The 26,405-nt window shown below is 34.5% G+C and overlaps 1 protein-coding gene across 2 annotated transcripts in view; it reads right to left on the minus strand.

The window, feature by feature from the left end:
• The window catches only part of DPP10 (dipeptidyl peptidase like 10), a 632,664-nt gene that overhangs the window by 11,874 nt on the left and 594,385 nt on the right, over positions 1-26,405 (minus strand). For both annotated transcript variants that reach the window (XM_034654431.1, XM_034654430.1), the window contains 2 exons: positions 4,467-4,661; positions 3,549-3,603 (listed from right to left, as the gene is read on the minus strand). In XM_034654431.1, coding sequence (XP_034510322.1) covers positions 3,549-3,603; positions 4,467-4,661 — 250 coding nt within the window. The remainder of the gene's footprint in view (positions 1-3,548; positions 3,604-4,466; positions 4,662-26,405) is intronic.

Genomic DNA, 26,405 nt, shown 5'->3' on the forward strand with positions numbered 1-26,405 from the left:
GGAGCCTGGAAACATGACCTGAATTGAAAGCAGACGCTTAACTGAATGAGACACCCAGGCGCCCCCTAAGTCAAGTTTTAACAAGCTTCCCTATTAATGCATATGTTTGTACTTTTTTTTTTAAACCTTCCTCAGATATCCATGTTTCTTGCCTTCTTAAATTCCCTTGTCCTAGGTCAAACATGATTTCTTAGTCAAATCTTTCCTGTCTTCCAAATGGAAGTTGCTATCTCTTCCTTAATCTTGGGCTCCTGATTTGCCTCTCTGCTTAATTTTCCTTAATTTTCTATCACTGACATTTTATATACTTTACTGATTTTTTAAATTTGTTTCTTTCCTCACTAAACTAAAAATTCAAAAAACGTATGTTTGTATGTTTATGTGTGTGTATGTGTGATTGCCATATGTCCAGCACTTTGAAAAGTCGTAGGCACACAGTAGACATTTCATAAATGTTTGTGAAATTAATTAATTTTATTCCCCATTGATGTTAGCCTGGTAATCATAGCAGTATCAGTTCTACATAGATGTTTATAGGTTTTGAATTTTGCCACCTAGTCTCAATTCATGTAATTATGTTTTTTTTTGTAATAAAAGTTAGAAAATTTTCTAGTTTTCTTAACTTTAGCACTTAGATATAATTACTTGAGAGAATGAACATTAGAATTATTATATATTATGTGAGGTTAGGTTAGCTTCTGTAGATAACGATAGGAAGTTTAAAAAAAAAAAAAGAAGTACTACCTATCAGTACTGGTGGGAAGTACCTAAGGGTGTAATGCAAAGGGATTTTATAACTCAAATGAAAGGAAGAATGCTGAAAATTAATAAGTCAGGCATTCTAGTCAAAAATTTAAGAACAAAATGGATTTAAAAAGTAGAAGAAAAAAAGGCTGATAACGGTAAAAATTAGTAAAATAGAGAAAATGAGAACAACTAAGTCAAAATATGGCTCATTAAAAAAGTAAGGGATGGGGGATAGAAGAGAGACAAGTGGGAGAAATAAGAGTAGTTAAGAGGGAGTGCTCTAGCAAAGGCAGAAGGTACTTATAAACCAAACTAGGAGTCAAATGGGGCATTACCCCCACTAGTGAAACGATTAAACATAGAATATATACTATGCTTTGAAAACGATCTTTAAAAATATATGAAATGGAAAAAAATTGTTTAAAAGTATTAAAACTGACTCCAGAAGAAATGGAAAAATCTTAATATTCTTGCATTGATTAATTAAATTTAAACATTAATTTAAATATTTCCAACAAAGAAAACAAAGCCTCATACAGCTTTATAACCTAATTCCAAAAAAGCAAGACCATTACTCCCCAGCCAATTTTATGAGTTTAAGATAACTTAATTTGATACTCAAATGAAATAAGTACATCCTGAGAAAAAAAAGAATTATAAGACCTATGAAGTCTTGAAGCTAACAGTGTTCATTTATATGGCCAAAAAGCTACCTTCTGAATTATAATTCAGTCACAGATATGCATATTTAATTGAAATGGGATATTTTTTCCATTTAAAATCTAATTATGTTTAATTTGTTTATATCCTATGTCTTTTCTATATTTAGATTGCCAGAGTCAATTGCCTAGAACTTTATTTTTTCCTGTTTATAGACAAAAATCCAACTTTTTTGTTAATATGAAGGACTTCCTGAGGTCTGTGCTCGGACTTACTCTCAGTGTTGTCACCTGTTGTTCCTTTATGTGAGCCTTAATTATAGTCAGTCACTTTATTCATGTTCCTCAGCTGTGCTCTCTCTGCTAACACTAGGCATTATACGAAAGCCTTCTCCTTGCCTTCTGCTTGTTGAATGACTTTTACTATCCAGTTTATGTTCCACTTTCTCTGTGAGGCATTTTACAACCTTCTGAATCTAAATTTCCATAGTAATGAACATTTGTATAGCTCATTTGATCTTTTAGACTTACTTATGTATAGTGAGTAGAGCCTTGAAATGCATAAGCCCTAAGTCCTTCATAAATTATTACATGTATCAGGACCATTAAAGAGTAAAATGTTCTCCACTGTATGCACTTTTTTATGTGTGTGGCAAGAAACACATAATATTTACCGAAGTATTCACTTTTAAGTGCATGGTTCAGTAGTGTCAAGTGTATTCACATTATTGTGAAACAGATCCCTAGAACTTTTTCATCTTGCGAAGATGAAATTCTATTACCTATTAAGCAACCAACTTTCCTTTTCCCCTCCCCCTGGCAATCACCGTTCCATTCTCCGTCATCATGTACTTCACTACTCTAGATAGCTTATGTAAGTGGAATTACACAGAATTTGTCCTTCTGAGACAGGTTCACTTCACTGAACACAGTGTCTTCAAGGTTCATCCATGCTGTAGCATATGAAAAGACTTCGCTTTATGCACTTGTTAATTTGTCTGGAGTTTCCATTTCTTTGGAATGATCACTTTCTTAGACATTTCCATTTTTTCACTAATACCTTTATTGTTAGTGATGGTCTTTCATTTATTTGTACTTATGTCAGAGGAGCATTGTCCCTATTGATCTCTTGAGTATTACTGAGAACAAGAATATTTACAAAGCAGAGACATGGTGCACTGCAGGTATCTGAAATCAGGGACGGATATTTGCTGATTTACATGTTATTTATTTGTTAAACAGATTTTCTTATATCTACTTGTCAGTGAACACCACTAAAATTTATACCCCAGTAAAATGATCAGTTTAGTCCTGTCATGTATATTTGGGTTCATTTATGGATAGTAAAACATATTTTATGTTTATTTAAATCCATGAACACCAATAATTTGCTTTGTCTATAAATTAAAATAGTACTAGATCTCCTTCCTTTCATCTTAGTATCTGTATAGTGTCTAAACTCGTGATATGGATAAGCTAGGTGACTAATAAGTTTCTATTTGGAGACTATTTCCCTACTGTGAAAATAATGTTGAAACTGACATAAAAATTATTGCAGTGAGAAATAATATCCTGTAGAAAACACTAAAGACCTAATTATGCATGTTGGTCATCTTTCAGTTTCTGAGCCCTGTCAGTCTTCCCCAAGGCTGTGGTGCTTGATCTTTCTGTAGATCAAGAGGTTTATAGGACTAGCTCCCTTTTGTTATTTAGGTATCAGCCTAAATATCACTTAATCCGAGACCTTAGTTGACCAGCTAATCTGATAACATTGGCCCTTCCTAGAGTTAACTTTTGTCCACTTATTTTTTGTTTTCCATATATGATCTATTGTTAGATGAAGCTATGTTTTTCATTTGTGTTTATCTATTTCTCCTTTCTAGAAGATAAGCGTTATGAAAACAGATTTTTTGTTGTTGTTCGGTTGTTGTTCTACTTCTAATACCAGCACCAAGTAGATAATAAATAGTTACTGGATTAATAAATGACTGAATGTATATAGTATTAATTATAATATTACATTTTAATGAATAGTAGAGATTATAGTAAAACGAAGAAATTATATATGTACAAACACATATAATACACACATGTATAAACATATACATATAAAAAATACATATACACAAGATTTCTATTTACCTTTCCAAAAATGCTTAATCTTTTGGAGTCGATGTATGGCTGTTTCAGTAAAAATCTGCAATGAGAAAAAAATACAGTTATATTTTCTTGAGTCAGTGCACATGGAAATTCATTCTGAGCATCCACACACATGCACACATACACACAAAACCCAGAACTCAAACTAGGAATACTTTAGGGGCTGGAGCTCTGTTCATGTTGAAGGATCATAGATTCCAAAATCTTTCTACTCAAAGTGATGATCCAGTTGTTTGGACATCACCTGGCAGGTTGATACCAATGCAGAATTTTGGGCCCCATTCCAGACCTGCTGATCTACATTTTTACAATATCCTACCCAATTTCTGTGTACTGTTTTAAAGAGCCTACTAGATTTCTTGGTCACTCATGCCAGTGTGGGAATGGTATCTGAAAGTTTAAGAATTGTAGTTAACTGGAAAATAACAAGCATTGTAGATTATTGTAAATAAATAATAGAGTGGTTTAATTAAGGTCTCTTCCATTTTTTTTTAATAGAGGGAAGGGGGAGATGGAGAAAGAGAATCTTAAGCAGGCGGCTCCATGCCCAGCACAGAAGCTAATGCTGGGCTTAGTCTCACAACCCTGAGATCATGACCTAAGCTGGAATCTAGAGTTGGACATTTAACTAACTGAAACACCCAGGCGCCCTAAGGTCTCTCCCATTTTCATAAACCCAAAGTAAATTTTAATTCCAGAATGGGAAGTATGAAAATCATTTTATTTGGTGTTAAGAGTGAAAAGTACTTGAAAAAATGCAATAGTCTCTATGACTAAGTTATAGAAAACTGTCCATTCACTGAAGTATAAATCTCTGAATCAGTATTAGTAGTCTTAATGTATCTATACTTAGCTTCTGTCATTATAAGAAAAACAGTAGGAAAATATGCACCCACTTACTTAACAGCTGCTATTTGGTCCTTTACTTCCACTGAACCTAACCTTCGATGAATCTCCTGCAAAATTTTCAGGCCCTGGAATCCACTTCCTCTGCCATCAAATCGTGCTGTGATGACATTATCTGTGTCAACAAGTACTGAATCCCAGTCAATATGGAACTTATCTGTAACCAGCTGGCCTCCTGGTTCTTCATCCCTGTAAATACCAACACATTGGACCAAAACAAGAGCAATTGACAATGTGGTAGAAATTTTAGCTTTCACACTTACTATTTAAAAATTTTGGAAAAGACCCATGTGGGCTATTAAAATTTCTGTTAATTCTTGATAATAAACCTGAAAGTATAATGCCCTTTTCCTTTGTAAAATTTCAAATGAAAAGTTTTCTGATGAACTGAAAATATGAAACAACATTTAAAACTGTTCTAAGAGATTATTTTAACTTATTTTTCAAATGAAAGAAATGAAGGAAAATACATCACATTCCATAGGCATTTCTAAAGAGCAATGATCAAGTTGAAATACAGGCCCTACTTTATTGAATTTCTTCCAGACAGTGTGTTTTAGAAATGTCTTGCAGATGGTATACAAGGGCTAAAGGATCTGATAGAGATTAGAACCAGTTATGAAGACTAAACAGTTTAACAAGCATTATAAGAACAGACCCAAATGAATTCACTTTTACTAAATTCCACCAAAACTTAATACCTAACTTAATTGCATTTCATCCTCTCCCAGGATTTGAATTTTAAACCAATCACATTGGAATTTCATGATCTATACTAGTGAGGTAATTACATGTTAAGACCCTTCCCACAGCCATCTTTCCCTTAAGGGAAGGTGACCTGGGCTGAAACAATCTTTTATTTCCTTTTTCTGAAATCCTTCTGTCCTACCCCATTCCTGCCTATAAAATCCTTCCACTTTGTACAGGTCCTTGGAGCTTCTGTTTGCTAGATGGGATGCTGCCCAAATCATGAATCACTGGATGAAGTCAATTAGATCTTTAAATTACTCAATTGAATTTCGTGTCTTAACACAAGAAATGGACAATCCTAAAGAATTTCTGACTCAAAAAGAAATACTGCATTAACATTACCTGATTTATTTTTATTTATTTATTTATTTATTTATTTATTTATTTTTTTGGTAGTGGAATTCTCACTAAAGAAAATTTAAGGATACATTGAGGAAAAATTATTTTTCATAACTAAAGTTAACAACAAGGTAAGAGAGACACATATGTTTGAAAAATTTGAACACTAGAAGTAAAGAAAGAGATACAGGTTATCAGGAACATTGTCTCTGGAGGGATAAAGTAATACAATTTTAAAAAGTCAGATTACAATGGTACAATGGTATCTTATTTTCTAGAATATAGAGAAGGTAAAACAGCTTCTCATAAAATACAGATTATCTAGGTCCAAACCTAGATAGAGTTCAAACATGCATTTGTCCCTGTGATACATTTGAAGAGTATCAAACATGCAATTTTCTGAGAACATCTCCAATTTTCTTGGAGCTGCATAGCAGAAATCTTCACCCTATTCAGTCTCCTGTCAAGACACCAAACTTTCTTGGCTGCATTATGCAAATGTGTTGCTTAGAAGCACCAGTACATACCGATATCCAAACTAATCCTCATCAACAAGTTTTTAGGTTATCAGATTTGCTGAAGAAAATAACTTCCGGGCCGCAAATAGAACTGAACCAATACAAGGGCTGTGTGAGACCAGTGAGTTCAGGTAGAGGAGGAGGTAGGAATGGGACAAAATAATGGACAACTGAAATTTACTGGATGCTGTTATCAGCTAAATTTTGTCTCTCAAAATCCATATGCTGAATCTCTAACGCCTGCTGCCTCAGAATGTAGCTGTATTTGGAGATAGTGCCATCCCAGTGGTGAGTCAGTTGAAATGAGGACTTTAGGTTGAACCCTAATCCATCTGATTGGTGTCCTTATAAGAGAAAATTGGGACACAGCAGAGACCTTAGGGACATGAATCATGCAGAAGAAAGAACCTGTGAAGAGGCAGCAGGAGGGAAACCAACTGCAAGCCAAGGAGGGAGGTCTCAGAAGAAATATAACCTGCTGACACCTTAATCTTAGACTTCTTTTCTCCAGAACTGTGAGAAAATAACATTTCTATTGTTTAGTATGCCCACCTTTGGTAAACTAATACAAATGTCTTTTGTGGTTTAAATCCTTAGGATCTATTATTTTATTTACTATACACTACCAAAATTTATTTAACCTTTCTGAGGAGGAAGGTGTCTTTTGCATGGCTTATTACATGTATTATTATTCCTGTCCTATAAATAAACTGTGCCATGAGAGTGAGTTAATCATGATCTCCCCCCCCCCATTTCCCTCTAAATGACACAATTAATGATGATCCCGCAATCCACATCTAAATCTGTTTTTTCCTTCCATGGTGTCTGCAATCTTTAGCTCTTCTTGTAATTTTATTTTTAATTTTATTTTTTTAGTTTTTGCAACATTACCTCTTCATCAGATTATTGGGAATTGTTACTACACATATCCATGTGCTCGTGCCTAGAATTCTAATTGCCTAGTTCAGAACGAAGTGTGGAGTTGCTATTTTTTCCAGATTCCCAGGTGATACTGATATAACTTGTCTATCATTTGAGAAATAGCATGAATCATTATGCCTGGCACATTATGTGCGAACACAGAAAATGCTGTTGAACTAGATCTTTTCAGGGGAAGTAGCCTCATGTGAGGTTTAAAATGGAAGGACCTTAAAAAGCCTTTACTTTATATAAAGACAGTATATTTTGAAGCTTGGGGATTTATTACAAATATTAGAAAGCAAGCCATGATTCATAGAGAATAAGGTATAGTGAGTAACTTCAGTTTTTAAGCTGAGTAAAAATATGACTTTATGAGTCCCAACTTTACTCTGAGTATAGATAGGCAAGACACTAAAATTCCAAGACTCAGTTTCCTTATCTTTAATAATGGCAAGATACTCTTCATTTTCCTCAAAGAGTTTTGTATGCATTAAATGACATAATGTATTTGAAAATACTTGGTGTAATATAGAAAGCTATTTAAGACAATTCATGAAACAATAGAAACCGTTATTCTTTTGTTTGCAGCCACTATTGCTTTTTTGAGCATATTTCCTTGAAGTTAGGAATGGAGAACTGTATAAAAGCTTTGGGCAAATTGTGCAGAAATTAAACTGGGCAATGTCTATAGATAAAGGTGTTGTGTGATGTCATATGAGATGTTATGTCAGATGGACCAATGATACCTAAAGACTTATAAGAAAATATAAAAGTGTAATCCACAGGTCCTTTGGAGTGACGATCAGAGTGCTGTCCATTATTAAAGCAGAATTTTCCACATTTACACACTGGCAGCAGCTCTGAGGTAACACTGTAAAATGCTTTGTTGATATGGAAAATAATAATTCTCCAATTTACTTAAGAACTATTGCATTGTTCACAGCTACTTAATAATGAGTTCAAAGCTAAATTAAGGGTAGACAAAATGTTAATAAGTCAGAGACATTTTATGGCAGGCAAATACATTATTTTTTAAATACAGTTTTAAATAAAGCACATTTTTCAAACTTAATGATTAATAAATGGTTGTAGATTTTTATAAACAAAAACCTTCAATCCCTTACTCAGGCTTGCAATACCCAGAGGAAAAATACAATTCCACTTCTTTGGTATGTTCTCTAAATGGCAATTTTTAACTTTCAACCTTGTCTTTACAAGTTTTCAATGTTAGAACACACAATGATAGCAGTACATTACCAGTTAATGACTTTAACACATTTCTCCATCTAGTTGAGGTTGTTGTTCTTCCTTTTTTGGTCCATGGTACAGGCCTATCTATTTCAAGATGAGTTATGAAGGAATGTGAATTGGTTATGCAGAATTGGTGAGCTTCAATTTATTTGGTTCCTCTTTGTCTGAGTGTTATCTTCATCTTTTTTTTAAAGCTCTGTTTATTATTTTTTTAAATTTTAATACCAGTATAGTTAACATACAGTGTTATATTAGTCTCAGGTGTACAGTCATCTTCATCTTTTTTACTATGCTATTTTGTTTTACTCTCTCTGTTTCAGAAATCTCTGGGGGCCCATAGAAAGGAGGGTGTTTCAAGGTTGGGAGTCGGAACATACGATTTTGTTGAGGGTTGTGGTAAAAGAACAATCCTGCCTGTTCTACGCAATGGAAACATCGTAGCAACATGAAATGTGTATTTCCTAACACAGGCAGCAAAATCAAATTAATACTAAAGTTTTCTTAGAAGGTAAAGTCTTGGAAGGCAGAGTTCAGGGTATGAGCATATAATAAAATATAAAAAGAAAGATGAGTAAACACAATATGCCATAGTCCTTTAAAATGACAAAACAATCTTTATGACTTAACACTGTATTTCAAAACTGAATTCAAGTGAAGACCAACCAAATTGTTCAGACTACATGTTTGGTCAGGTTCAGAAATTGCTATTTAAATTCATGTAAAGAGAGATGAAGACCTACATTTTGTCCTGACTTTGTTAGGGTATGCTGAGTTACCCTGAGTAATTATATTCTGTTTTTATTTTTATTTATTGCTTTTTTGTTGCAAAATAGTATGTAGTAAATGGTTAAGATCACATGCAGTACATTTTGAGAAGTCTTTTCCTAACCAGTAAAACTTGGTTACAATAGATGGAAGGAAAATATTTTCGAATGAGTACACTTTCCTTGACTAATCTGCATGGCAGAATTTCTTCTCCTACATGGTAGAGTTTGAAAACTGCTATACTAAGGGCTGCATATCTGCCCATTGGGGCATGGAAGGAGGGGCCACAATATAAGGTGAGTTTGACATAGGACATTTGCCTTAAACAGTATTTGTCTTGCCTAAATCTGAAATTTACTTAATAGAAATTTATAGTTATGGTTTAGTTGTAACATGTGAAGTTTGACCTCTTTGAAGCAATACATGAATAGAGATACATACATTGGCTAAGGGCTTCTTGGCTAATTTCTTCCATTTCTCATTTTAAGATCCTTAGATTTCTTCTCATGGATGGATTGTTCTACATGCAGAATAACAATGACTTTTCTCATATATTTATTTACTGTAACATATGAGAAAGAACATTTTTTTCCTGTCAGAGAACTGTTTCTTGTCCACATCCCCATCTTCTTCCATTAGGAATATAACAAATATCTGTAACTTTCTGATCCATGCTTTGTTTACGATATAATTTTTGGCTGATTATCTTTTTTTTTTTCTGAGTTACAGGGAAATGTTTAATATGGTCAGGATTATTTAAGCTTCTCCCTAGACCCTTTCTTACACTGGCAGAGCCTGTGTTTCTGGTGGTGGTTATGATAAGGACTGCCTGATAATACATACAAATTTAGGTTTATCTACCAAATTCTATTACTCTTCAATACTTGCGTTCATATACTTGCATTCATAGGTACTGTTCAATGTTAAACCCTTTAGAAAAAATTGCATTAATCCCCTGGGATTAGGGATTATAGGAATGTGGGGTGCCACTCCTGAAAAGGGTACAGGTGGTATGATGATAGGACCAGACTGAGTTGAGCCCAGGCCCAGTGGCTTTAGACAATTTAGATAATTTCTGACCCTTAGTATAACAACAGTCAAGGTTTTTCTTTTTCTTTTGTTTAATCTAAGGGAAAATCAGTTGCATTAAAAATGTTCTACTTTTCACAGTGGGTGGGTCTTTCAGTTATTTCAGAATAAAAGGATGTGTATATGGAGACATTTTTTTTGTGTGTGTGTACCTGATTTCTTTCCACACATAGTCATGTGTATTTGCAAATCTGCATATAATATGTGTGTCCCAGTATGTGTAAGTTCTTTCTTCTCCTGCTTCCACAAACAGATAATTCTTCTGGCACCAAAAAAAAAAAAAAAACCCAAAACAAGAGAATCTTACCCTGGTATATTTTTCTGGATTATAAAACTTGTGACATTGAAATTAGGTCTTTTAAGTCAATTTTTTTCCAGTAGGTTTTCTTTATATTCAAAAAACTATTGAAACAAGTAATTTAATGTGTTTTCTTGATCAGCATTTGGATCTCTGAATTTGGGAGGCTATTTTTCTTTAGTAAAATGGGGTCTTTTTTATCCTTCCCCTACTTCTCTACTCAATCTCTCCCCTTTCCTCCTGTTTTTTAATAGAATAGGCTTTTTCCTATCAGGGTCAGTTTCTGTCTATTAAAGGTATTTTTCCTTGTTATGAAAGGAATTCAGTCAGATTTTGTTCTTTGATTTCTCTTGATCAAAAGCCAGAGAATGCATCCTTAGTATGATACAAAAACTGCATAACAATTAATCATTAGAGCAATGAAGAAAAAGCAGAATCCAGTTCATTAAATCAAGTTATTTCTATTGTTGTAGGAAGCCAAAAAATGAAAAGCTTATCAGAACGCAGGTTGAGACACTGAATAGCATGGATATTAATGAGCCAGCTATAAAACTCAAAAATGGTCTGTTAGTATTATCCACACAAAATTAACCTCAGGATAAACATCTTAGCCCATGAAAATATTGGAAGAGAACCAACAGAAAAGGGCCTCAGGGACATCTCACAGAAATTGTGCAATAAAATGGGGGCAAGTTCCAATCTCCTAATCATCTCTGCTGTGTCAGAGTCTTACTACATTAATTCTTATCCATTGGCCAGTTTCCATTTGGGATAATTTCTAACAGAGTGGCTGAGGAGATAGAGAAGGGAGTTTGGTGATATTTACTTTCAGTTGCTTGGAATGACTATATCATCACTGAGGTAGACCAGCATTTGATCCACTTCTTTGGATCTGTTTAGAGAGGGTCACAGTCAAAAGAAAGTTTATTAGCACATTGCATACACATATCAAGAACAGGAGAATTGGCCTTATCCTTGATGTGTATGTAACTGTTACATAAATCTCCTATACAGCAGGTCTGCTTTAGATATTATAATACAAAATAGTCTACATGTTGGCTTAACAAACATAGGAATTTCCCAGATGAAAATAGAACAAAGGTTTATCTTAAAAAGAGAAGCAGTTGACAATCTCCTTAACAGTGTCCTATTTCTTCATTTTCTAATGGAGAATATAATTCGGCATGGGACTCTTGCGAATGTTAACATTGAGGCAAGCAATACATGGGCTATGTATCAGGGATTACAGTGAATTCCTAATATAGGAATGGATGATAATTACATACAAACTTTGAATCTGCATGTTATCCTCAGTAGGGCATCATTCACCTTCAGTAATTCTTGGTGGTCATATGATACTTTTTTTTCTTCTAACTATAAAATCTGGATCCTAGAAGTCAGTTTATCAACTGAAAAATATGGTGATACTTATCTTAGCTTTATGCATCAATTAAATAGAAATAATAATAACTATAGTACTAACTATGGACAATTATTAGAAGAACCATTTTACAGTTTAGTAAACCGAGACACAGGTAAAGCAACTGTAAATCACTGGTGAATATCCCTGATCTTTGAAAGAACACAATTATTAAAATAGACCTTAGCAAAATATTAATTTATTATCTTTGACATATAAATAATTACATTCTTAAAAAGAATTTAGAATTCTTTAAAGAATTTAAGATTTCGAAAGTCTTTTTTTTTTTTTTTAAACCAAGTTCTAACTCTGGGCCTTTTCCTGAACTTATACCATACCTTTTGAATGCTTTTAGGGATAAAAGTAGTAAAAGTCCAGAAATGCACCTTTTGGCTAAGCTTTCACCTCTTGGTAGGTGTCTAACAAGTGACACTCTACCAACCGCTTCTGATTACAATGTCTGCCCTATTGTACTCATTGGACTATGAGAAAAAAAAACTAAAATAATGTATAAGTGTTGTCTTGTAAACTGCATGATATATAGATGATTTTTCCGTGAATATCCACATATATTAAGATTTATATGTACATATTTACATAACACTTTTTGTACTTTTAATCCTTAAAGNTGTCTGCCCTATTGTACTCATTGGACTATGAGAAAAAAAACTAAAATAATGTATAAGTGTTGTCTTGTAAACTGCATGATATATAGATGATTTTTCCATGAATATCCACATATATTAAGATTTATATGTACATATTTACATAACACTTTTTGTACTTTTAATCCTTAAAGATACAGTAAGTTCTGTTCAACATGTGTTCATTTGGTATATTTCATGTGATGGATTAAAAAGATGATGCCATAGATGTTACGGTGGTTTTTGCACAGCTTTTCCAAAGACAGTAATATTTGGAGGTAGTCAGGGACACACTTTTTTACAATGTAAGCGAAAACTCTAGCAATATCGTAAGACCTCAAGAAAAAAAAATTGAAAATCAGTAGAAGCACCTTGATTTAGGGCAAGTTATGAATGGCACAGTAGCTCTCAAAATTACTGGGTCCTTCTGTGTGAACTGAGGGTTTCAATTATAGAGGCTGCAAAGACATGGACTAGAATGAGCAGTGAATGAAGAAGGGTGCATGTAGAGCAGGTTTATAATTTTGATAAAAATAATATAAAAATAGCTAGAAGAGAATGCCCTCAAAGAGGAAGTGCAAATACCCACTTCCATGCTGGAAAAACAAAAACAGTAATTCTAGGTAAAAATGTTATTTATGATTTAACCCTACAAATATTTTAATAGGCATATTACCATTTAAATATGGTATTGTCTAAGAAGTTTAATAGTTTTGAATTTCTTCACCTGTCTCATTTCTCCTGATGCCCTGTAAATTTTAGTGTGTGATTTTGTATAATACTTGTTTCTCATGAATACACGTGTGATGTTACGAGAGAAAGACCTTTGCTTCTAGCAGAGCTTCTCATTGTTATTAACAACCCTTACCTCTGCTTTGCCTATATGCTACATAGCCTTATATGAGGTATAGTACAGTGTTTAATATTTAAAGCAAGTAGGAAGAAGAGATAAGAGAATCCTCAAATAATATGGCATTGATGTACTCTAACTTGGGGTTTTGTTGGATTACCAAGGGAGAAAGCACAGTATCTCTGCATCTCTAGTTTAGATTTTCAGAGACATGTTTAATTACTAACATATTTAATATTTTGTCATGGATTTTAGAAAAAAATCATAAAACCAGGAAAAAGTGATTTAATTATAGGTATATCCTTACATTTATGACCCGATATATGACCATTGAAACTTTAAAAACAGAGTAAATTAGCAAGTATTTCTTACGAAAAGCATTTAGTAGCATACTTTTAAATACAAAACACACTTGTAAGTTTTAAACAACATCATTCATATGAAATCATTAATATCTGTATTAGGAGAGGAAGAGAGCTAAAATGGTATAAAAATGAAAGTCATAGAAGTGATTTTATATATTTCTCTCCCTCTGTAGATCTGTCAATTTAAAAGACTCGTCAAAAAGAATATGATAACTTCTGTATTATATACACATTTTCTGTAAATTTAGAATTATTTTTCCTGTGGCACCTTCTCAAGACATCAGCCTTTGACTGTGTACATTTTTAAATAGTACTAAGAAATTAATACTGACATTTACGATGCATTATCTCTAGACTGTGAAAGAACAAGGTCCAGTTTGTTCAAGAAAAATATGAAACACAATGATCACCTCTCTCCTTCCTTTACCTAGGTTAAATGCCACTGTCTTTTCTTAATCATTTCATCTGCATCAGTGTGGGTGAATTTTTCATCTACTTAAATGTGGAAGATTAAAAAAAAGAAAAATCAGAAAATTAAAATTTAAGTCTTGACCCATATTACAAGGAAAGCAGTAGTAATCACTCTTTGAGGCAGGTACTAGCTATCTCTCTTGTCCATATGCATTCAATATATGTGCTAGTTTGTAAGAAACTGAGAGTGAAATAGATACATATTTGGCACGAACATGTGGAAGATCAAAAAATGCTAGCGAAGCTTTAGAATGTATGTGTCTTTACTCTTGGGAAACAAAAACTTCTGTGACAATCTCTTCCACTCAAAAGTATATGAATCCACAGAGTAAATGATGGGTGTAAAGACTTTTCAGAAAGTGAACATTTTAATTAGAATTTGGAATTTTATTAAATATTCTGGGTGAGAATTCATGTGGAATATCTAGGAACTTAATCATGATTTCTATAATAATTATTTTATACCAGGGCATTAATATGGTTCAGGTAGAAAAGGTTAGATTCTAGAGATTACTATAAATTTAAGTGGGAAGAAAAACAAATATCTAAGAATTTGGTTGTAGTGAAGTCTCTATTGATTCTGGTCAGCATTTTTGTAATTTTCCAATAATAATTATGCAGTGGGCTATGCAGCAAGACAGAATTGAGTAATAAAAGGAGCAGGTTTTTGATCCAAAAAAGAAATAAATTAAAACTTCTAAGCTCCAACCCTAATTTTGTCCTGTTTATAATTATTGAGATAATATACATGACATATTTTAGTCACAGTTTCCTTGTGTTAAATGAAGACAATGATATTTATTTTGCATGGTTTCTGTAACAGGGTTTAAAGGCAGCATCTTCACATCCTTAAAATGACGTCCCTTATCCAGTAAATCATCTTATTGTTTTACGATGCTCAATAAGCAAATGTTAAAGAGAAACATTGAAAAGATAACATGACAATCAATCATTATTGGGCATTATTCAGAAAGATTATTAGAGAAATGGGAAATGGACCTCACATTTTTCTGGGTGGGAAACCACAGAGCAGGGAAACTGATTCATTCAAATGCTGAATTTAAACACATTATAAACTCTCAAATCATTTATATCTTCCTCATTCCCTATCTTGGTTGAATTCATTCCCAATGATTAACCCAGGGTTGATTGATTTGTTTGACATCATTCATTCATTCTGTCAATATTTCCTGAACATTATTAATACTAAAGGAGTTCTTATAAACAAGGAGTCTACAGTTAACAGAAGAGCTAGCAAAGCAAACACTGTAATCTGGTGTGGTTATATAATATAACAGAGATGTGCATAGAATTTGAAGAAATACATCTTACAGTGTCAAGGAGAAGTTTTCCAGTTGATTAAAAAAAAGTGGGGGGGTTACTGGAAGGCTGTGAAAAAAAAAAGGAATGATTGAGAAGCTAGTACTTTCCTGAATAAAGCAGTTTTCTTGTTTGTTTGTTTTTTTCAGTATCTGGAGACTAGTAGATCTCTATTAGGGGGTAGGTGGAGTCAGATTAAATCAGAAGAGCCATATTTTCAGATATGAATCACACAAGTTTCACCCTAGCATCAGAGTGGAAAAACAACTAAACAAAGGTAGAGCAACAAACTACAGAAAAGAAAGTGTAGGTGGAGAGCAGGGTGGCAGATTGAAATTGACTCATCCAAATGTGGTGTCTGCCTGTACAGGGCTTCAGAAGAAGTGTGGGCTCTTGGACAACCCCATTGGTTCAGAGATGAAGGCAAGACACAGCAGTCCTATGAGCATGATGTTATTCAAAATTTTACACAATATCCATATTGTTTGTTGAAAGTATATTTATGAAAAAAAAGTAATGTTATCTTGATTGTTGGACATGAGTGGTTGGATAATTTCACTCACTACATATGTATCGATTAATTATATCCTGCTACTTAACAGAATAATCATACAGAAAAAGCTGATGAACAGCTCACTTCCATTTAGATGACCAAGTTGTAGTACTCTGAATACATGGCATTGAACGAATGCTGAAAGTATCTAGATAAAAATGAATCATGATCTCCAGTTAGAATATCTTAGTGGCAAAACTAATGGTGACCCTATTCATCTGCTTTCTGGATATCACCTATTTATTCACTGAACATGTATTTTAACTCTTACTGCAAAAGCTAACTGCAATGAGACATATGGAATACGTAAGGATTTTAACATTTCTATTTTAAGATGCTGAAATATTCCATAAGCCATTCTATAAATTATTTTTCTCAATATTCACTTCTAGACTAGATTTTCCTCCAGAGGTTTGTTCAAAAATCTAGTGGGAGTCAGAAATTTCCCAATAAGCCTATAAAAACATCCTCATAAAAATTATCACTAGAAAAATGACAATATGACTGATACAGTTCAAGATAATATGGAGGGCTTTTGGACAGAAAGCTGTGGCCCCAGAAGGAAACACAGATTTGGAACTGTAATAAGATACAGAAGGACAAATGGGGGTGAAAGTAAGTTTCAGGAGCATAAGATTTGATGGGTGACCATAAATTTATTAGGATTTCAAGGAAGATGGATTCAGGAAGAAGAAACAAAGTCACAGAAGCATGCCAGAGTTCGTTGCATTCTGGAAATTAACTTGTTTCACAGTCACTGCCACCCAGAGTTAGACCTTTCTTAAGTGTAGCGTCAATATGTTGAACATGAAAGAGTAGAAAATAGGAAGAGATAATAATTTCTTGGCACTGAACGAATCTCCCCAGCTCCATACTGCTTCTCTTCATGGATACAGCAAACAAACAACCTTTCATTTTTAATTAACACTACATCTGTCTAGATTGTCTCCAATCAGGTTCTAGGCATTTTAGGTTCATATAAACATCTGGCACTGTAGGCTTTCTCCCATGTAGTCTATAGTCTTGCACCATAAAAGAATGACAGATTAGTAAGTTTTCATAGGGTTCCTCTATGTGTGCCAGGCATTATGGAGACACACTTAGCAAATCTAAAAAATGATTATAGATTTCAAGATGCTTGCAATCCTTTTATCTCCCCCCAGCTACGGCATAGCTTCTTGCACATAAAAGCGACACATGAATGTGTTATACTAAGTTACATATATAGGAGTAGAAAAATAAGAATAACAAAAACAATTCTAGGTGATAAATGCTGAAATGGATATAGATGCATATAGTATAGTTATAAAGATGAATATAGACTCCTGGGTTCTTAAGAGCTCCCTATAATGTTAAAGAGAAAGACAATTAGGCATCTGAAGGGAGAATGAAGACTAGGAAAGAAAAAGGGGGTCATGACCCCATAGAAACCACTGTAAATGGAGGTCCCTGAGATTTATCTGTAGTAGTAATGCTTCACAAATTTTCTATTACAGTAAAATATTCTGTTGCCATTGATTCACTTTTACTCTCAAGATCACGAAATTAGGTTGGGGTTTCAGAAAATATGGCCACAGAGAGGTCCTCAGGACCATTTCTCCTGAAGTTCCATAATGAAGATTTAGTAGAAAGGGGATTCCAAATTGTCAGAGGCTACTTTCTTCAAAGCCAATCTTCCTTCCATCTACTCAGGTATTTGCTGCAGCCTGTCTCCAGCTGATGCATTCATCACAGAATTTCCTGGATGTAAATCCATCTGTATAGGTGAAGAAAGGACTCACAGTCTGTCAGGTAAGTTGAACATGAAAGTCTGTCAGGTACTAGATACACTGCATAACGTAGCAAAAACAGTAGTGACACCAAATTCACTAAATCATCTCTTAGCCTAATTTAAATAATAGTCACTTTATTATTTCCCACTGTCTAATTGCCCATTTAGGAAAAAAAAAATCAGTTATACTTTCTTTTTTACTGTGGGGAGTCCACCTCTCACCAAAGACAGAGTTTAATCTTAGAGAAAAAAAATATTCCTTTAAATTATAAGCAACCTACAAAAACACATTAAAAAACACTTAAGCCATTCTCACCCATATAGGGTTATAAGCATAACTATTTTAGAAATGATTATGCAGTTTAAAACACTAGACCACTTTATAAAAATGAAGTCAAAAAAGAAAAATCCTGTTTGGTTTAGTAAGTCATATTCTGCAAAACTGAGAGTTTACCTCTGAAAAGCAAGGAGTTTGAATAAAATAAATTAATATTTGCTATGATTAGCATATACAAATAAAAATACTTTCATTTTTCCCTTTACCAACCAAAAAAAAATAGCAAAGTAAATTCTGTAGGCTTGACTATGTTTTCTTTTAATCATTTATGTTTTTTATTATTCATGATGAATGTCTATTACTTAACTATAGGTGCTAAATTACATATTATATATTTCTATTGATAATTTAAAAAGTATTTAAGCTTTTATTTTTAGTTGCATAATATATGAAAAATCAAACAGCTTTCAAAGAAGATAATGCCTACTAGATCATCTTTCTCCGTTAATTTTTTTTCCATAATTTGTAATGGTCTTTGATATTTCTTTTTAACTTTTTCATTTTAATTCTAGTACGGTTAACATACAGTGTTATATTAGTTTCGGGTGTATGATATGATTCAACAATTCTATACATTACTTAGTGCTCATCATGATAAGTGTACACTTTAATTCCCATCACCTATTTCACCCATCCTCTCACTCACCTACCCTCTGGTAACCATCAGTTTGTTCTCTCTAGTTAAGGGTCCGTTTCTTGATTTCTTTCTCTTTCTCTTTTTCTGTCTCCTTCCCCCTCTCTCTCTCCACCCCCTCCTTTGTTTTGTTTCTTAAATTCCACATGAGTGAAATCATATAGTATTTGTCATTCTCTAATTGACTTTTTGGCTTAGAATTGTCCTTCCTAGTTCCATCCAGTTTGTTGCAAATGGGAAGATTTCATTCTTTTTCTATGGCTGAATAACATCCCGTTGTGTGTGTATGTGTGTGTGTACACCACATCTTCTTTATCCATTCTTCTATTCATGGAAACTTGGGCTGCTTCCACAATTTGGCTATTGTAAATAATACAGCAATAAACATAGGGGTGCACATAGCCTTTCAGATTATCATTTTGTATTCTTTGGGTAAATACCCAGTAGTGTGATTACTGGACCAGAGAGTAGTTCTATTTTTAGTTTTTGAGGAACCTCCACTGCTTTCCAGAGTGGCTGCAACAGTTTGCATTCCCATCAGCAGTGCACAAGGATTCCATTCTCTCTATATCTTTGCCAACATTGTTTCTTGTGTTGTTGATTTTAGCCACTGTGACAGGTGTGAGATGTTATCTCATTGTGGTTTTGATTTTCATTTCCCTGATGATAAGTGATGTTGAGCATCTTTTCATGTGTCTGTTAGCCATCTGCATGTCTTCTGCCCAGTTTTTAATTGGGTTATTTGTTTTTGGGGTGTTGAGTTGCATCAGTTCTTTATGTATTTTGAACATTATATCAGATATGTCATATGCAGGTATCTTCTCCCATTCCGTAGGTTGTTTTTTAGTTTTGCTGTTTCCTTCACTGTGCAGAAGTTTTTTGGGTTTTTTTTTTNTCCTTCACTGTGCAGAAGTTTTTTGGTTTTTTTTTTTTATTATTTTGACTTAGTCCCAATAGTTCATTTTTGCTTTTCTTCCTTGCCTCAGGAGATATAACTAGAAAAATGTTGCTATGGCCTATGTACGAGAAATTTCTGCCTATGCTCTATTTTAGGATTTTTATGGTTTCAGGTCTCACATTTAGGTCTTTAATCCACTTTGAATTTATTTTTGTGTCTGGTATAAGAAAGTGGTGCAGTTTAATCCTTTGCATGTGGGTGTCCAGTTTTCTCAACACCATTTGTTGAAGAGATTGTCTTTTTCCCATTATATATTCTTGCCTCCTTTGTTGAAGATTAATTGATCATATAGTTGTGGGTTTATTTCTGGGTTTCTGTTCTGTTCTATTGATCTATGTGTCTATTTTCATGCCAGTACAGTACTCATTTGATTACTACAGATTTGTAATATAGCTTGAGGTCTGGAATTGTGATGCCTCCAGGTTTGCTTTTCTTTTTCAGGATTGTTTTGACTATTCAGGGTCCTTTATGGCTCCTTACAAATTTTAGGATTATTTGTTCTAGTTCTGTGAAAAATGCTATTGTTATTTTGATAGGAATTTCATTAAATTTGTAGATTGTTTTAGGTAGTATGGACATTTTAACAATATTTGTTCTTCCAGTCCATAAGCAAGAAATATCTTTGTGTTGCCCTCATTTTCTTTTTATCAATGTTTTTTTTTTAAGATTTTATTTATTTATTCGACAGAGATAGAGACAGCCAGCGAGAGAGGGAACACAAGCAGGGGGAGTGGGAGAGGAAGAAGCAGGCCCATAGTGGAAGAGCCTGATGTGGGGCTCGATCCCACAACACCGGGATCACGCCCTGAGCCGAAGGCAGACGCTTAACTGCTGTGCCACCCAGGCGCCCCTCTTTTTATCAATGTTTTATACTTTTCAGAGTATAGGTCTCTTACCTTCTTGGTTAAGTTTATGCCTAGTTATTTTATTATTTTTGGTACAATTGTAAATAAGATCGCCTTCTTAATTTCTTATTCTGTTGCTTCATTATTAGTACATAGAAATGCAATGGATTTCTGTACATCGATATTGTATCCTGCAACATTACTGAATTCATTTATTAGTTCTAGTAGTTTTTTGGTGGAGTCTTGAGTTTTCTATATATAGTACTATATCATTGTGAATAGTGAAAGTTTTACTTTTGCTTTACCAAATTGGATGATTTTATTAGTTCTTCTTATCTGATTGCTGTGGCTAGGATTTCCAGTACTATGTTGAATCAAAATGGTGATAGTGGACACCCTTGTCTTTTTCCTGATATTAGGGGGAGGGCTCTTAGTTTTTCACCATTGAGTATAATTTTAGCTGTGGATTTTTCATATATGGCCTTTATGATGTTGAATTATGTTCCCTCTAAAACTACTTTTCTGAGGTTTTTTATCATGAATGGATGTTGTACTTCGTCAGATGGCTTTTTAAACTGCATCAATTGAAATGATCATATGGTTTTTATCCTTGCTCTTGGTGCGATGTATCATGTTGACTGATTTGCCAATGTTGAACCACCATGCATTCTGGGAATAAATCCCACCTGATTTTGGTGAATGAATTTTTTAATGTATTGTCGGATTCAATTTGTTGATATTTTGTTGAGGATTTTTGTATCTATATTTATTAGAGATATTGGCGTGTAATATTCTCTCTCTCTATCATTTTATTTTATTTATTTTTTTCTTGGAGTGCCTTTATTTTGTTTTGGTATCAGGATAATGCAGACCTCATAGAATGAATTTGGAAGTTTTCCTTCCTCTTCTATTTTGGAATAGTTTGAGGAGAAAAGGTATTAACTTTTCCTGAAATGTTCAGTAGAGTTCACCTGTGAAGCCATTAGGTCTTGAGTTTTTGTTTGGGAATTTTTTGATTACTGATTCAGTTTCATTGCTGGTAGTTGCTCTGTTTAAACTTCTATTATCCTTCTTCAATCTGAGTACATTACAGATTTCTAGGAATTTATTTCTTCTAAGTTGTCCAATTTGCTACCATATAACTTTTCATAATATTGTTATAATCCTTTTTATTTCTGTAGTATCAGTTGTGATTTCTCCTCTTTCATTTCTGGTTGGATCTATCTATCTATCTATCTATTTATACTCTTTTTACTAGTCTGGCTAAATGTTTATCAATTTTGTTGATCTTTTCAAGGAACCAACTCTTGGTTTCATTGATCTGTACTATTTTTTTTAAGTTTTTATTTCATGTATTCTGCTCTAACCTTATTATTTCCTTCCTTCTGGTCTGGTGTTTTGTTTGTTCTTTTTCTAGCTCCTTTATGTTTAATATTAGATTGTTTGTAAGGGATTTTGCTTGCTTCTTAAGGCAATTTTGCTGCATCCTGCATCCCAGAGATTTTGGATCATTTTGTTTTCATTTTTCTCTGTGTATTATTTTTTTTTAATTTCCTCTTTGATTCCTTGGTTGACCCATTCATTGTTTAGTAGTGTACTATTTAGCATCTTTGTCATTGTGTTCTTTCCAGAATTTTTCTTGTGATTGATTTCTAGTTTTATAGTATTCAGGTCAGAAAAGATGGCTGGTATGACTTCAGCCTTTTTAAATTTGTTGAGACTTATTTTGTGGTCTAACATGTAATCTATTTTGAGACTGTTCCATGTACATTTGAAATCAAGGTGTATTCTGCTAGTTTTGGATGAAATGTTTTGAATAGATCTTTTAGGTCTATCTGGTCCAAAATGTCATTGAAAGCCACTGTTACCTTGTTGATTCTCTTTGTATGATCTGTCCATTGATGTAAGTGGGGTGTTAAAGTCCCCTACTATTACTGTATTACTATTACTATTCCTTTATGTTTGTTATTAACTGCTTTATGTATTTGAGTGCTCCAGGATGGGTTGATAAATATTTACAATTGTTATATCTTCTTGTTGGATTATCCCCTGAATGATTATATAGTGTCCTTCTCTGTCTTTTGTTACAGTCTTTGTTTTAAAGTATTTTGTCCAATATAAGTACTGCTACCCTGGCTTTCTTTTCACACCCATTTGCATGATAAATTCTTCATCTCTTCACTTTCAATCTTCATCTATCTTTAGGTCTGAAATGAGTCTCTTGTATGCAGCATATATATAGGTCTTGTTTTTACATGCATTTTGTCACCCTTTGTCTTTTGATTGGAATGCTTAGTCCATTTTCATTCAGTGTAATTACTGCTAAGTAGGTCCCTATTGTCATTTTGTTACTTGTTTTATGGTTGTTTTTGTAGTTGTTCTCTGTTTCTTTCTTCCCTTGCTCTCAAGATAAGTTGGTTTTCTTTAGTGATATACTTGGGTTACTTTCTCTTTATTTTTTGCATATCACTGATTTTTGATTTGTGGTTACCATTTGGTTTGTATATAATATCTTCTATATATATCAGTGTATATTAAGTTTGAACTCATTCTTTACTTCCCACCTTCTGGTATATGGTATCATACTTCATATCCTTTTATTTTGTGAATTCCTTGATTGTTTTTTATAAATATACTTATTTTTACTGCTTTTGTGCTTCCTACTTTCCTTACTCTAGCTTATGGTCTTTCCTTTCCACTCAAAAGAGTCCCCTGTAACATTTCTTGCAGGGCTCATTTAGTGGTCATGAATTCCTTTAACTTTTGTTTGTCTGCTAAAATCTTTATCTCACCTTCTATTCTGAAGGATTGCCTTGCTGGATAGAGTATTCTTGGCTGCAGCATTTTGCATATATCATGCCACTCCCTCTGGCTTTCAAGGTTTCTGCTGAAATCATCTGATAGCCTTATGTGGTTTCCTTTGTACGTAACTGCTTTCTTCTGCTGCTTTTAAAATTCTCTATCATTTCTTTTCCCACCTTAATTACTGTGTATCTTGGTGTGGACCTCCTTGGGTGGATTGCGGGGGGGGGGGTGTTGGAATCTCTGTGCCTAGGTTATCTGGATTTTTTTCCTTCCCCCAATTTAGGAGATGTACAACTATTATTTCTTCAAATAAATTTTCTGCCCCCTTTTCTTTCTCTTCTCCTTCTGTGGTTCTGTAAGGCAAATGTCATTACACTTGATGGTATCACTGAGTTCTCTGTTTTCATTTTGAATATATATATTTCCTCCTCTCATCTGCTCAGCTTATTTACTTTTATTCTGTCCTTCAGGTCACTAGTCCAATCTTCTTCTTCATCTCTTCTACTATTTATTGCATCTAGTATATTTTTAAATTCATTTATTGTGCTCCTTATCTCTAATCGGTTTTTTTTTTTTTTATCTCATTAAGTGTCAGAGTTGTCCTCTACTCTCTTGTTAAGTCTGGTGAGTATCTTTATGATCATTACTTTAAATTCTCTAACAGGCATATTGCTTATCTTCATTTTGCTTTGGTCTCTGGCTGTGATTTTGTCTTACTCTTTTACTTGGGATATATTCCTCTGTCTCCTCATTTTGTCTAACTTCTGTATAGGTTTCTGTGTGTTAGGGGAGACAGCCACACCTGCACTTGGAACTAATGGCCTTATGAAGAAGAGGTCCTGTAGTTTCTGCTATGTAGTGTCCCCTTTTCCCGGAATCTGCCCCTTCAGGGGTGTCTTCTATGTGTGATGTATCTATCCTGCTGTGTGGCTGAGCTGCTTTGTCCTTCAGTCCGGTTGTCTGCAGTAGCTTTCTTGGCCTGTTGTGGGCAGTGTTTACTCCCTGTGGTGTCAGTGGGCCCGCCTAGAGATGCTGTGGGCTTGACTTGAGTCAGACCAGGCATTTTCCAGAGATGTAGCAGCACCAGACTGCAGGGCACTTTCCCTGGCTGTCCCCTGAGAAGCTTTTATTGGTTGGTGGGGCCTGAAGTCAGACCAGTTGTCTGCCTCCAGCCTGCTACTTGTTTTCTCTGACTGGTGTGTGTATTTATCTTTCCTTTCTCAGGGGCATGTGTGACTTTGGAGTGGTGCCAGCTACTCTAGGGGCTGCTTTTGCACTGCCAGGGCTGCAGCATCCTGTGTGGGGTCTGGTCAAGAGTATATTGGAAAGGGTGGCTCCACTAAAACACAGCATAGGGAGGGGAGGGTGGTAGTGCTAGCAAGTTCTGAGTGCTGCTGTTTTTCTGTAGGAGGGGCCCTGCAGCACCCAGACTGAGATGGTGTCTGAAGGGTCATTGGATCTGTGGAAGCTGATCATTTTAACCATTAAAAATACTAGTGCTAATAATAACTATGTTTATGGTTATAATTTATTAAACACTAAGTGCAAGTGTTTATGCTGCATCAAACACCATGGCGACACATCTTTAAGGTATCCCAAGTTATCACCTCCACTTTCTTTATAAGGAAGCTGATGCTTAGAAAAATTAAACAATGTATTGGTAAATCTTTGCGCTGAGATTTGAACACAGGCCTACCTAATTCCTGAACTAGTTAGTACTTTTACTCTATTAACCTGCCTCTAAAAAGACCTGATTATCCCTTTTCTAACAAGAGAAATTGTCTTGTACTAATCTGTAAATTCTTCTTACAACTAAAAATCACCCAGAATAAAGCTCAGATCAGATGCCAAACAAGTCAGTTAGTTTCTCTGACTCAAGGCAAGAGAAAATCCGTAATTCCCGTCTACTTTTCACCCCAAAGTGTGACGTTACTGTGGAGCCAGGGGACAGGCAAGTGATGATAATTGCCCACATATCCATTTGCATGAGTGAGGCAATGCTTAATGGAAGAATACTGAATAGGGTTCCTTTCCCTGAGAACCACCCCCCCAAAGTGAATAAAAACAGCCTCTTTCCCCAAAGGGAGATATGACTAAGACAGAAGATAGGGTTAAGAATATTTTTTTTCGGGGGCGCCTGGGTGGCACAACGGTTAAGCGTCTGCCTTCGGCTCAGGGCGTGATCCCGGTGTTGTGGGATCGAGCCCCACATCGGGCTCCTCCGCTGGGAGCCTGCCTCTTCCTCTCCCACTCCCCCTGCTTGTGTTCCCTCTCTCGCTGGCTGTCTCTATCTCTGTGGAATAAATAAATGAAATCTTTAAAANAAAGTGAATAAAAACAGCCTCTTTCCCCAAAGAGAGATATGACTAAGACAGAATATAGGGTTAAGAATATTTTTTTTCGGTCTCATTTTAAGGCCTTAAATATTTTCCTCACTAAATCACACATATACTTCAAATAGAAATTGAAGAAAACTAGGTGAAAGAGAAGGGACAAAAGAAGGAATTATAAAAGAGCAAATAAAAACTTCCTCAGGAAGTCACCAAGAACTTTCAGGGCCTTTTTGTTATTTAGGGACAAAGGAGAATGGTCGGCATGAGAAACTAGATGAGGTCAAGGCATTAACATTAGGAATAGAAAATATTCTATTTTCTATTCTGGGAAAATATTAAGTATAATGTTTTCTGTATTTAGCTGCTTAAAATTAAGTGACAGATTGTTTCTGAACTAAAAATAATTTTTTAAAGATTTTATTTATTTATTTGACAGAGAGACACATCCAGGGAGAGAGGGAACACAAGCAGGGGGAGTGGGAGAGGAAGAAGCAGGCTCTCAGCAGAGGAGCCTGATGCGGGGCTCCATCGCAGAGCGCTGGGATCAAGCCCTGAGCCAAAGGCAGACACTTAACGACTGCGCCACCCAGGCGGCCCTGAACTTTAAATAATTAAAACAATCATGTGCATGACACTTTACATGTTGTATTTCATTTAATCTAAAAAGCAGCCTTAAAACATAGGCTGTATTTTAAT

Source organism: Ailuropoda melanoleuca, chromosome 2 (assembly GCF_002007445.2).
Source record: "Ailuropoda melanoleuca isolate Jingjing chromosome 2, ASM200744v2, whole genome shotgun sequence".
Lineage (NCBI taxonomy): Eukaryota > Metazoa > Chordata > Mammalia > Carnivora > Ursidae > Ailuropoda > Ailuropoda melanoleuca.